We start from the raw sequence: 12,966 nt of genomic DNA on the forward strand, positions 1-12,966 counted from the left end.
CAACACATACTCTCTGAAACTCTTCCAGAAAACTGCAGAGGAAGGAAGACTCCCAAACTCATTCTGTGAGGGCACCATCACCCCAATAGCAAAACCAGACAAAGATATCACATAAAAAGGAAGTTACAGGCCAATATCACTGATGAAAATAGATGCAAAAATCCTCAATAAAATACTAGTAAATCGAATCCAACAAAACATTCAAAGAATCATATACCATGATCAAGTGGGATATATCCCAGGGATGCAAGGATTTTTCAGTATCCACAAATCAATCAGTGTGATACACCACATTAGCAAATTGAAGAATAAAAACTATATGATCATCTCAATAGATCCAGAAAAAGCCTTTGACAAAATTCAACACCCATTTATGATAAAAATTCTTCAGGATGTGGGCATAGAGGGAATATACCTGAACATAATAAAGGCAATATATGACAAGCCCACAGCTAACATCATACTCAATGGTGAAAAGCTGAAAGCATTTCCTCTAAGATCAGGAACAAGACAAGGATGTCCAGTCTCACCACTATTATTCAACATAGTTTTGGAAGTCCTAACTGTAGCAATCAGAGAAGAAAATGAAATAAAAGGAATACAAATTGGAAGAGAAGAAGTACAACTGTCACTATTTGCAGATGATATGGTACCATACATAGAAAATCCTAAAGGTGCTACCAGAAAACTACTAGAGTTCATCAATGAATTCAGTAAAGCTGCAGGATACAAAATTAATACATAGAAATCTGTTGCATTTCTATACACTAACAACAAAAGACCACAAAGAGAAAATAAGGAAACAATTCCATTAACCATCACATCAAAAAGAATAAAATACCTGGGAGTAAACCTACCTAAGGAGGCAAAAGACCTATACCAAAAACTGTAAGATGCTGAGTCATGATATCGAATATGACACAAACAGTTGGAAAGATATACCATGTTCTTTGATTGTCAAAATGACTATACTACCCAAGGTGATCTACAGACTCAATGCAATCCCTATCAAAATACCAATGGCATGTTTTGCAGACCTAGAACACACAAAAAAATCTTAAATTCTGTATGGAAACACAAAGACCCTGGAGAGCCAAAGCAAGCTTGAGAAAGAAAAACAAAGCTGGAGGAATCAGCTCCCTGACTTCAGACTATATTATAAAGCTACAGTCATCAAAACAGTATGGTACTGGCACAAAGACAGACTTATAGATCAATGGAACAGGACAGAAAGCCCAGAAATAAACCCATGCACCTATGGTCAATTAATATGCAACAAAGGAGGCAAGACTATACAATAGAGGAAAAACAATCGCTTCAATAAATGGTGCTGTGAAAACTGGACAGCTACGTGTAAAAAAATGAAATTAGAATATTCTTTAAGACCATACACAAAAATGAGCTCAAAATGGATTAGACCTAAATGTGAGAGAGGACACTGTAAAACTCTTAAAAGAAAACATAGGTGGAACAGTCTCTGACATAAATCAAAGCAATATCTTTTTTGATCTGTCTCCCAGAGTAATGGAAACAAAAACAAAAATAAACAAATGGGACCTAATTAAGCTCAAAAGCTTTTGCACAGCAAAGGACACCATAAAAAAAACAAAAAGACAACCCATAGAATGCGAGCAAATATTTGCCAATGATGTGACCAACAGGGGATGTCTCCAAAATTTACAAACAGCTCGTGCGACTTAATATCATCAAAAGAAAACAACCCAATCAAAACATGGGCAGAAGACCTAAATAGACATTTCTCCAAAGACAACATACAGATGGCCAAGAGGCACATGAAAAGAAGTTCAACATTGCTAATTATTAGAGAAATGCAAATCAAAACTACAAAGAGACATCACCTCAAACCAGGCAAAATGGCTATGATCAAAAAAATCCACAAATAACAAATGCTGCTGCAGAGGGTGGGGAGAGAAGGGAACCCTCCTACACTGTTGGTGTCAATGTAAATTGGTGCAGCCACTATGGAGAACAGTATGGAGGTTCCTTAAAAAACTAAAAATAGAGCTACCATACGATCCTGCAATCCCACTCCTGGACATATATCTGGAGAAAAACACGGTCCAAAAGGATACATGCACCCCAGTGTTCACTGCAGCACTATTTACAATAGCCAAGACATGGAAGCAACCTAAATGTCTATCAAAAGAGGAGTAGATAAAGAAGATGTGGTACATATATACAATGGAATATTACTCAGCCATTAAAAGGAATGAAATAATGCCATTTGCAGCAACATGGATGGACCTAGAGACTGTCATGCTGAGTGAAGTAAGTCAGAGAAAGAGAAATATGATATTGCTTATAGGCAGAATCTAAAAAGAAATGATACAAATGAACTTATTTATAAAACAGAATCACTCACAGACTTAGAGAATGAACTTATGGTTACCGGTGGGGAAGGGTGGGGGGAAGGGATAGTTATGCAGTTGGGGATTGACATGTACACACTGCTATATTTTAAATGGATAACCAACAAGGACCTACTGTATAGCACAGGGAACTCTGCTCAATATTATGTAACAACCTAAATGGGAAAATAATTTGAAAAAGAATAGATACATGTATATGTGTGACTGAATCACTTTGCTGTACATCTGAAAGTAACACAACATTGTTAATCAACTATATTCCAATATAAAATTAAAAGTTTTAAAAAGAAAGAAAAAATACATGCAGCCCAATATTCACTGCAGCACTATTTACAATAGCAAAGACATGGAAGCAACCTAAATGTCCATCAACAGCGGAGTGGATAAAGAAGATGTGGTACACATATACAACGGAATATTCCTCAGCCATAATAAAGAATGAAATAATGCCATTTTCAGCAACATGGGTGGACCTAGGGATTATCATACTAACAAATATCATATGATATTGCCTATGTGTGGAATCTGAAAAATGGTACAAATGAACTTATTTACAAAACAGAAAGAGTCACAGATGTAGAAAACAAACTTATGGTTACCAAAGGTGAAAGGAGGTGGGGGAGGGATAAATTAAGTGTTTGGGATTAACATATACACACTACTGTATATAAAATAGATAACTAATAAGGACCTACTGTATAGCACAGGGAACTCTGCTCAGTATTCTATAATAACCTATATGGGAAAAAAATCTAAAAAATAACAGATATATGTATATGTATAACTGATCCACTTTGCTGTACACCTGAAACTAACACAACATTGTAAATCAACTATACTCCAATTTTAAAAAAAATGAAAAAAAAAAATAAAATAGGGGTGTTCTACTATCACTTGAGATTGACAATCCAACCTTCTATCCACTGCACTTTTACTTTTTTGGTATGGGAAGTAAATTGGCCTCACTGGGGAAAAAAAAAAAAGTCTATTACAAAATGAGGGATAAAACCAATAGTTTTCCCTCACCCTGTATATTCATAGACACACAAACTTTAGCTTAATTATCTTCCCGTAACGAACAGGCTAATGTAGTTATTGGAATATTTAATACCTCTGAAAAGTGCCCAAATGTAATAATAAATTTGTTAGAGTCATCAGCAATTTAATTCTGTACAATGTCCTCTAAAACATATGGCTACAAATTTACTAACCCAATTCAGCCCCACATTTTAAGTAGATACATGTCCTAGCACACAGTAGGAACCCAATAAACATTGAATAAATTAACGAGTGATGCTGAAAAGTGTCCAAGAGAGGTGATTTGGGAAAACACGAATCATGTGCTTACTTACTCCATGTCCATTGCACTTTAGTGAACACTCATATGATCTGTCTGCAAGTATCCTTGATTCTACACATTCACGATTTACACAAATCTAAAGAAAAACACATACAAATTTTTTTTTCTGAGTTAGAGCAGTCCAGTTATTGTAACATTACCATCAGTAATTTTATAACATAAGACCACAGACATTCAATGCAGTAATTTCCATTAAGTACTGCTTTTGCTGTAACCCACAAATTTTTATATGTTGTATTTTCATCTTCATTTAATTAAAAATATTTTTCAATTTCTCTTGAGATTTCTCCTTTGGCATAAGTGTTATTTAGAAATGTGTAGTGTAAGCTACAAATATTTGGGGATTTTTCCAATAAGTCTTATGTAAACTATGGACTTTGGGTGAGGATGATGTAATAGTGTAGGATTGTGGATAGTGTAGGTGTCTGCACTTCTGTGGGGTAAGTGGTTATGGGAACTCCCTGTACTTTCTGCAACTTTTGATGTGAACCTAAAACTTCCCTAAAAAATAAAGTCTATTTTTTAAAATAAATTTTAAAGAAATGATTCAGGCTTCTGGTATTCGGTTCCCCATTTAAGGAGTTTGGAAGTTGACACTCCATCCTAACAACAAGTAAAAAGTTGAACAGACTGAAGAAGCAACAACTCTTTTAGGATCCATAAAAGAAGTGACTTGGGGGCAAACCACTGCCCCCAAATTGGAGAGACAGACGAGCGAACACAGGGAGTCACAGCTTACCAGAGAAAAGATTCACAAGCGGAAACCTCCTCAGGTACCCGTCCCAGCGTCGGAAAGCCTGAACTGTAATTGATGAATTGCTGGAGGCGCGATACAGACACCTCTGAGAGTCAGGAACTCCAGGAGAGCCCCACAATTTTGTGAGATGTACATCCAGGAGCTCAGCCAACGTTCTCACAGTAAATATTAGAGAAAAACATTTCTTGTATTCTGGCAGAAGGAGGGGAAAAGGAACCATTTTGAAGTAGCCAGAGCACTCTGTTCTTAACAAGACTTGCCCTCAGGAGAAACCAGTTAACTAGAGCCTAATCTGGTGATGTCTTATCAGAGCCTAACTGATCTGAGGGAAGGGAAATACCCAATTTCAGTCAGCTCTAACCTTCCATGTGTAAGAAGAGAAACACCCAACTCCAGCCCACTCCAGCCATCCTGTCCCATCTAAGGGAGGAGAAAAAACATGAGAAACACTTGTGAAGTTCACAGTCCAGAGGCACAGGTTCACTGAAAGACTCAGACCTGTTCATAAGACTAAAGAACACTTCCCCTTCCCACAACACCTCACCACCACATTTCTAAAGGTCTATTTACAGCAGTTCTTTTATCTGGTTCATCATGTCCAGCTCTCAAGAAAACAGATAAGGTTATATACTAAAAGCTAAAAAACACAATTGGAAAAACGGAGACAGTATCAGAACCATACATGTCATGGATACTGAAATTATCAGACCAGGAGTTTAAAACAACTATGATTAATATGCTAAGGGCTCTAATAGATGAAGTAGACAGTATGCAAGAACAGACGGGAGATGGAAGCAGAGAGACAGCAATCCTAAGAAAAAAATAAAAATAAATGCTGGAATGAAAAAAAAACCCACTGTAACAAAAATGAATAAATGCCTTTAACGGGCTTATTAGTACACTGGAAATAGCTGAGGGAAGAATCTCTGAGCTAGAGGATATCAATAGAATCGTTGAAAACGAAAAAGCAAAAAGAACAAAGACAAAAACATAACACAGAATATCCAAGGACTATGGGACAACTGTAAAAGGTGTAACATATATGTAATGGAAATGCCAGAAGAAAAAGAAAAAGGAGCAGAAGAAATATTTGAAACAATAATGACTAAGGATTTCCCCCAAATTAATGTCAGACACCAAACCACAGTTCCAGGAATCTCAGAAAACAATAAGCAGGATAAATGCCAAACAAACAAACTAACAAACCCCTACACTTAGGCATATTGTGTTCAAACAGAAAATCAAAGAATAAATCCTGAAAAAAGCAAAATTTTTTTTTAAAACCGTACCTATAGAGGAACAAAGATAAGAATTACATCTGACTTCTCCTCAGAAACCAGGCAGTCAGAAGAGTGGAGTAAAATATTTAAAGTATTGACAGAAAAAAATCCCTAACCTAGAATATAGAGTTCTATATACTTGCAAAATTATCCTTCAAAAGTGAAAGAGAGATAAAGACTTTTTCAGACACACAAAAATGGAGGGAATTTTTCGCTAAGAGAGCTGTCTTGCAAGACATGTTAAAAGAAGTTCTTAAGAGAGAAGGAAAATAACATAGGTCAGAAACTAACAGGATGTACAATAGCTTTACGTAAACTATTTTCTTTGTGTGATAAGCATGTGTCAATGTAGGTTGATCAATTGTAACAACCGTACCACACTGGTGGGCGATGTTAGTAACAGGGAAGACATGCCTGCGTGGGGCCAAGAGGGCGTGTAGGAAATCCCTCTAACATCCTTTCCATTTTATTGTGATTCTAAAATTGTTCTTTAAAAACAGTCCAAAAAAATGATTCAGGGCAGGGAAATGGGAGAAACAAATAAAACAAGACTGACATAAAAAAAATCAGAATCAAAAAATCACTTTTAATTACAATAGCCTGAAATCTAACAAAACCATCCCTAAGAGCACAGTTTAAATAGTATTCTGTATTACTGCACATATTGAAAGTTTGCATAGAAAGAAAATCAATTCAATAATCAGGAGTTTTCACTAAATATGCGCTATTATTCGAGTTCCTAAGAAAATATATTAGAGGTTTTCATTAAAATATACTACAGATATCTAACATTCTATTATGGAATGTATTAAACATCCAAATATTAATTCTTTTAAGTATAAAGTATAATCATCAGAGGATTAAGGATACATTCCCAACTCCCTTATTTCTAGCAATATCAACTTCCCTAAGTTGCAGTTTTCTTAAATGAGTACAATAATACTTTTTCTGAACTATTTGAGATTTGTTTCAAGGTAAAATGAAATAATGTATGTGAAAATGATTTCCTTTCACACATGAAATCACAACACTCTTCAGAGAAATGGCCTCACAAAACCCTTTCTAAACCCCAACACCCTAACCCTTTTAAGCCTTTAATGTGTTCCGTCTTCTCATTAGTTCTTGGCCTCCGTGGTGTGTCTAACAACTCCTTTTAGAATGTAGAGATTTTGAAGTAAATTTATTTCCTCTATGTTTTCTCCAGATTTGGTTGGTTGGTCTCATAGATAACAAATTATAATAACAATAAATAATAACAGCCAACCTATATTTAGCTCTTACTATGTGCTGGGCATTGTGCTAAGCACTTTATACTATTATCTCATTTAATCTTTGCAATAACTCCATAGAGTAAATGTTATTATTATCCCCACTTTACATACAGTTGTGATATCTCAGACTGGTTAGGTAACTTGCAAAATGTCAAAAACTAAGAGGTAAAGACTGATTCTTAGCAGCCCCATCTAAGTTGTGCTTTTATCTACTGGGCCGCAAAGAGACATATATTACTATGTGGGATTTCTTCTTTCTTCTCCAAGAAGAAAAGTGAATTTCCATGTTATGGAATATTTAACTACAAGTACAAGTATTCCCAAGATTTCTCTCTTCCCCACTCCAGCCCCAGAACACTTGGATTTTCCTTGCTCACAACACTGAAATTCTAATGGGGATCAAACAATTCTCATTTCCCTCAGAGACCAATTGAAGCTTATTCATTTTCTCCTTAACCAAATATTTAAGTTTACAAAGCACTAGTAATTAACTGTACTATTTATTAAAGGAATTAATAAAACTAGATTTTTAAAAATAGATTTTAAGTCATTTACCCTCCCAGTATCACAAATAGAGCCATTTTTGACCACCATTGGATCTTCTCCACCTTTCGTTGTGTAGTGCATAGTTATACATACAGTATTTCGTACAAAAGCATAAATCACAGAAGCACCGTCTCGAAGGAAAGGAGTTTGAAAGGGGTAGGTGCAAATTAATCTGCCACATATAAGATTCCTGCAAACATAATAAATTATACGATTATTATGCATTAGGCATTTATTAGGAATGCATCAGATTGGTTTCTTTGACAAAAAAGTAAAAATGAACAATGGTTCTCCATTTATGGCAATATATCTAAGGAAAATGTAACACTTTAATGCTAACATTTAAAGTAAAAAGTAAAGCCATTGATACAGGCTTAATAAGCCTGTAGCACAAGAAAGATGCCAAGGCTAGAGATTTTGATTTCAGATTTACTCCCATACACATGTGATACTTGAAACCACTGGAATGAATGACATATATAGAGAAAAACTAAAAACAGAATCTTACAGAACACGAGAGGTTATCTTTAATATTTGCATAGCATACCTCCATGCACAAAATTTATATTTGCTTCTTTCTCTACCACAGTTCCCAAACCTATCAGTTTGAGACTGTATTTCTTCATAGCAGGCAAATGGAGCATTTTTTGAACCTGTCAAAGTTAGAAATATATTTGGATTAAAACTTCCTTTTTTTCCATCTTCCTCAATTTCCTCATATATTTATGTTTCTTATGTTTTTTCCTCTATTATTATCATCTATTCAAAAGTTTCCTAGTGACGTTGTAAGAAAAAAGAAATGATTAAAGTGAAAAGTAACGCTCATGGTTATTTCTCCTTTTACTTCATTTTCAGTCATTTCCATCACAAAAGATATGAGGATAGGGGAGAGCTTCAGAAGTGTAAACCTTGAGAGGGCTCTGTGAAAGAAGACAAGAGAGAGAAAACTATACTTGTTCTCCTAGATTCTGAGTAGGAATTTATAAAAAGCCAGGTGTATAAAAAAATCTCATTAAAGAAACCTCGTATCTTCAGAAAGTCTGAAGTGAAGGGACCAAAATTGCCAAACTATAAATTTACCTATTTTTCCTTCATTCCTATATTAGTTTTTTTATCATTGTATAAAAAATTACCAATATACTGGCACCTTAAAACAATACCCACGTCACAGTTTCTGTAAGTCAGGAGCCTGGCAAAGCACCAGCAGGTTTTCGGTTCAGGGTCTCACTAGGCTGAAATAAAGTTCTTAGCTGGGGTTACAGTCTCATTTGAGGCTGGAGTCCTCTTCCAATCTCACTGGTCGTTGGAAGAATTCATTTTTTTGCACCCATTGCTCCATTGTCTTACTATCTGCCAGGGGTTGCTCTTGGCCCCTCAGGTCCTAGTCACACGGCCCTCTCACAACAATGGCAGCTTATTTCTGCCAAGCCAGCAAGAGAATCTTCTGACATCTTCCTTCTTCTAAAGGCTCACATTATTAGGTGAGGCCCCACTCAGAATGATCTCCCTTTTGATTAATTCAAAGTTGACTAATTATGGACCTTAATTACATCTTTAAAATTCCTTCATATTTACTATATAATCTAATCATAGGAATGATATTCCATCATATATTCACGGGTTCTCCCCCAACTCAGAGAGGGGATTATCCAAGAAATGTACACCAGAAGAATATTGGGGGCCATCTTAGAATTCCACCTAGCACAGTCACCGTCTCCAAAATGAACCTTGCTAAGTCTAACTGCCCATCTATAAAATATAAAAGTAGGTAATAATATCTACCTCAGTGGATTGTTATGAAACTTAATTAAGATGATGCTTATTTAGTCACTCTTTTTTTTAATTAAGTTATTAATTTATTTTTGGTTGCATTGGGTCTTCGTTGCTGTGCATGGGCTTTCTCTAGTTGCAGCGAGCGGGGGCTACACTTCACTGCGGTGCACGGGCTTCTCATTGCAGTGGCTTCTCTTGTTGCAGAGCACGGGCTCTAGGCTCACAGACTCTAGAGCGCAGGCTCAGTAATTGTGGCGCCATGGGCTTAGTTGCTGAACAGCATGTGGGATTTTCCCGGACCAGGGCTCGAACCTGTGCCCCCTGCATTGGCAGGCGGATTTTCAACCACTGCGCCACCAGGGAAGTCCCCTATTTAGTCACTCTTAATTCCCATCTAATCCTTCTCCATTTTCTTTTGAGATTAAGAAGGTTTCTCCTATTTACCAGCTCCTTCTATGATTTACATTTTCCCCACTATTCCCTTTAATTTTTTACCTTCTCCTAATTCTATCTCTTTCCACCATTTTTAAACATTGGTCCATCAAAGGTGCTTGTATATGTACCGTGAGGACAGGTAATGGTATTTCTGAGTATTCACAATGTTTATTAGCTCAGTTGTGAATCTGAGAATACCAGGTTAGGAATGCTCTTCACCCAGGCCAATTTTTACTCATTCAAATAGTGCTTCTAAAGGTACCAATGAGCCCTGTATTTAATTTCTCCCTTGAATACCTTCTCTCATTAGTGTTAGGGACTTTCTTTCAGCTCAGTCTGGGTTTTCCAAGGTGATATGGAAACACCAAAAGGGCAACACTTTGAAAATGTGAAATCACATGTCAAATATTTCCTTAAACCCAGTATACTGATGAAGTCTACAAAGTAAGAGAATTTTCTCTTCTATAGTCCAAATAGTGTATTTAGATTCCCTCTAACCTATTATCAAATGCTATGAGGTACCACAAAATAGTAGATGGACTTTCATAGACAGATGTGCATGGCTGGTACTAGGTCAGTAAATGTGGGTGCTGGAAAACTACTGCAAGTAGTTTAGGCAAGACTCATAAATAGCACTGCAGAGTAGGGAGTCTGAGGTTTTACTCCCTTGACCACTATTAGAGACGACTAGTTTACGTTTCCAGTTAGATGGACTAGAAGGCCACCCCATCTCAACTGTAATAAAGGGAGCCATTGAAACGTTAGCTAAAGTTTTATCTTTCATAACCTGACATCTTTCTCACCTCATCTCATGACTAATAGGCATTTGCAACTTAACATATCCTAAAACCAAATTGTTTTACACCCTAGGCTTCTTTATAGGACCATTACTCAACCAATGTTCAGGCGAAAACTTAGGAAGAATTCTTGATTTCTTTTTCCCCCCCTCACTACCTGCCTCCACCATCTAATCCATGTATTATGGACACTGCCCCTAAATACAGCCTGAGCATGACCACTTCTCATCTGCTGCGCAGTCACCACTCTAGCCTGTGCTATCATCAGTTCTCTTCTAATATGCTACCATAGCTTCTAAACGACTCCCCACTTCCACTCTCCATAGTACATTCTCCATATCGTAAGTCAGAGTGATCTTTTTAAAAAATGAAAATACATCAGCCTCTTACTTAAATATCTCTAGTGGTTTCCCATTACATTAAGAATAAAATCCAATTTTCTTGCCATGGTCCTTACTCAGCCTGGTTCACTACCTTTCAGCCACACTGCCCTTTTCATCCTTGAACTCACCAAATTCATTCCTAACTCAGAACCATAACATTTGCTGCATTTCTCTGCCCAAAATGCTCTTTCCTAAGATCATCTTCTGGCTGACTTCTTCTTAATATTAAAGTTTCTACTCAAATTTCACTTCCACACAGAAACCATCTCTGAACACCCTGTCTGAACAGCCTCACCTTCATCATCAGTCTTTTTCCTATCACTCTGTTTGCTGTTGCTTTGTTTGGGGGATTTTTTTGCTGTTGTTATCATACCATTCACCACTAATGGAAATGATTATATTTATTTACTTATTTACTAATTTTTTATTGTTTATGCCTGAACCCTTCACTGGAATATAACCTCCATAAGAATAGGAATCTTTTTTTTTTTGTCTTTCCCATCCCTGGGTTTCCAGTCCTAGAAGAATGCCTCACCCAATTAAGGTGATAAATAAGTATTTATTGAATGAATGAAAAAAATCAACACCTTGGGGAACATATTCCATGATCTGTCTTTCTTATGGAGTTTGACATCCAAAATCAAAACCTCCAATAGGAATTATACCTATTCTATTTGAAGCAATAGAGATTTTTAAAGATTAACATTTGAAACAAACTCCTTAGTGATCTCTCCCAAATTATGTTTCCAATGTCACCTCACTAATTTCATTAGTTTCTGTTTTGTGGCCTTCTAGATATTTTTTATTGAAAGAGGCAATATCGATTCTACATTTTTCAAATAACTTGTAGATAGAACCAATTTAAAATTTCCACAAATTCATGATACGAAGTAAGAGTTGAAATTTTTTCCTCATGGCTCCTAAAACAGTCCTAAGAGATATTTAAGATAAATAAGCATAAACTTACTTATACAATCTGAAGCCACTTGAGCTATATAATTCTTTTCCATCTCCAATAAACTATAGATTATTACTGTAACACCAGCTGAAATAATGGAGAAATAACTATTTTCAAAGAAGTCCAGGAAATTCATCACTAATTATGAGAATAACAAGAGACAGATTAAATGAAATATTTATTATATTGGCACTCAAGGAAGAAATGTAAGTAAAGATTATCTCTCTATCTCTTGTTTTCATTTATGTTTACACTCCAGCTTCATTCTTCTGTCTCACTGAGGCCCATCCTTTTCCACATGGTCAAAAACATAGCTGCCCAAAACTCTGGATCTTTATTTATGATAATTTTGAGTCCTTAGAGGGAAAACTCTCTTGTTTAACTGTCTAAAAGTCCCAGAAAAGAAACTCAGAACCTCCCCAACTCCCTTAGCATGACTTAGACATTCAGCTCAAAACCCACCAAATGTAGCAAGGTTGAAGAGTACTGCAGTTAGACTGGGTCTGGTTAGGTACCCGCTACTGTCCAACCAAGTATAAACAGGGGTATAAGACCAAACTATACTGATAACATATTTCCCACAGTAGCCATGTGGATATTAAGCAGTTCTTAGAAAGTGGTACTAAGAGGAAAATCCTACCTGAGGCCTCTGCAGAAAAAGATGAATCTAGAAGCCTACTGTGAAATCTTGCCTCTTACCATCAATAAAACAGTTTATGATACTCTGATCTATACTAACCTCTGCCTTCTCTATATAAACTTTGGCACTCCAGAAAAACATGACTACTAGAAAGCATAAACTGTTACCATAACCTCAACTTTGGCTAACTGTGGGCAATTGGGGGGCAATTGTCCCCCAATATCCATTCCTTCTTTCTTCCATTCAGTAATAGAACTTTCTTGTTATTAGCAGGGCACATCGACACCAAGCTAGAGAAAACATTTTTCAGACTCCCTTGCAACTAGATATGGTATGTGACTAGGTTCTGGTCAGTGGATTATGAGTAGAAATTATA

General features: G+C 36.2%; 1 protein-coding gene across 14 annotated transcripts in view; it reads right to left on the reverse strand.

Moving 5' to 3' along the window:
• The window catches only part of ADAM32 (ADAM metallopeptidase domain 32), a 159,792-nt gene that overhangs the window by 41,822 nt on the left and 105,004 nt on the right, over nucleotides 1-12,966 (reverse strand). For all 14 annotated transcript variants that reach the window (XR_007474639.1, XM_033415009.2, XM_049704279.1 and 11 more), the window contains 3 exons: nucleotides 8,152-8,257; nucleotides 7,614-7,794; nucleotides 3,743-3,826 (listed from right to left, as the gene is read on the reverse strand). Coding sequence is in view for 13 of the 14 variants with exons in the window: in XM_033415009.2 (XP_033270900.2) it covers nucleotides 3,743-3,826; nucleotides 7,614-7,794; nucleotides 8,152-8,257 (371 nt within the window). In the remaining variant the exon portion in view is untranslated. The remainder of the gene's footprint in view (nucleotides 1-3,742; nucleotides 3,827-7,613; nucleotides 7,795-8,151; nucleotides 8,258-12,966) is intronic.

Source organism: Orcinus orca, chromosome 21 (assembly GCF_937001465.1).
Source record: "Orcinus orca chromosome 21, mOrcOrc1.1, whole genome shotgun sequence".
In the NCBI taxonomy this organism is placed as follows: domain Eukaryota; kingdom Metazoa; phylum Chordata; class Mammalia; order Artiodactyla; family Delphinidae; genus Orcinus; species Orcinus orca.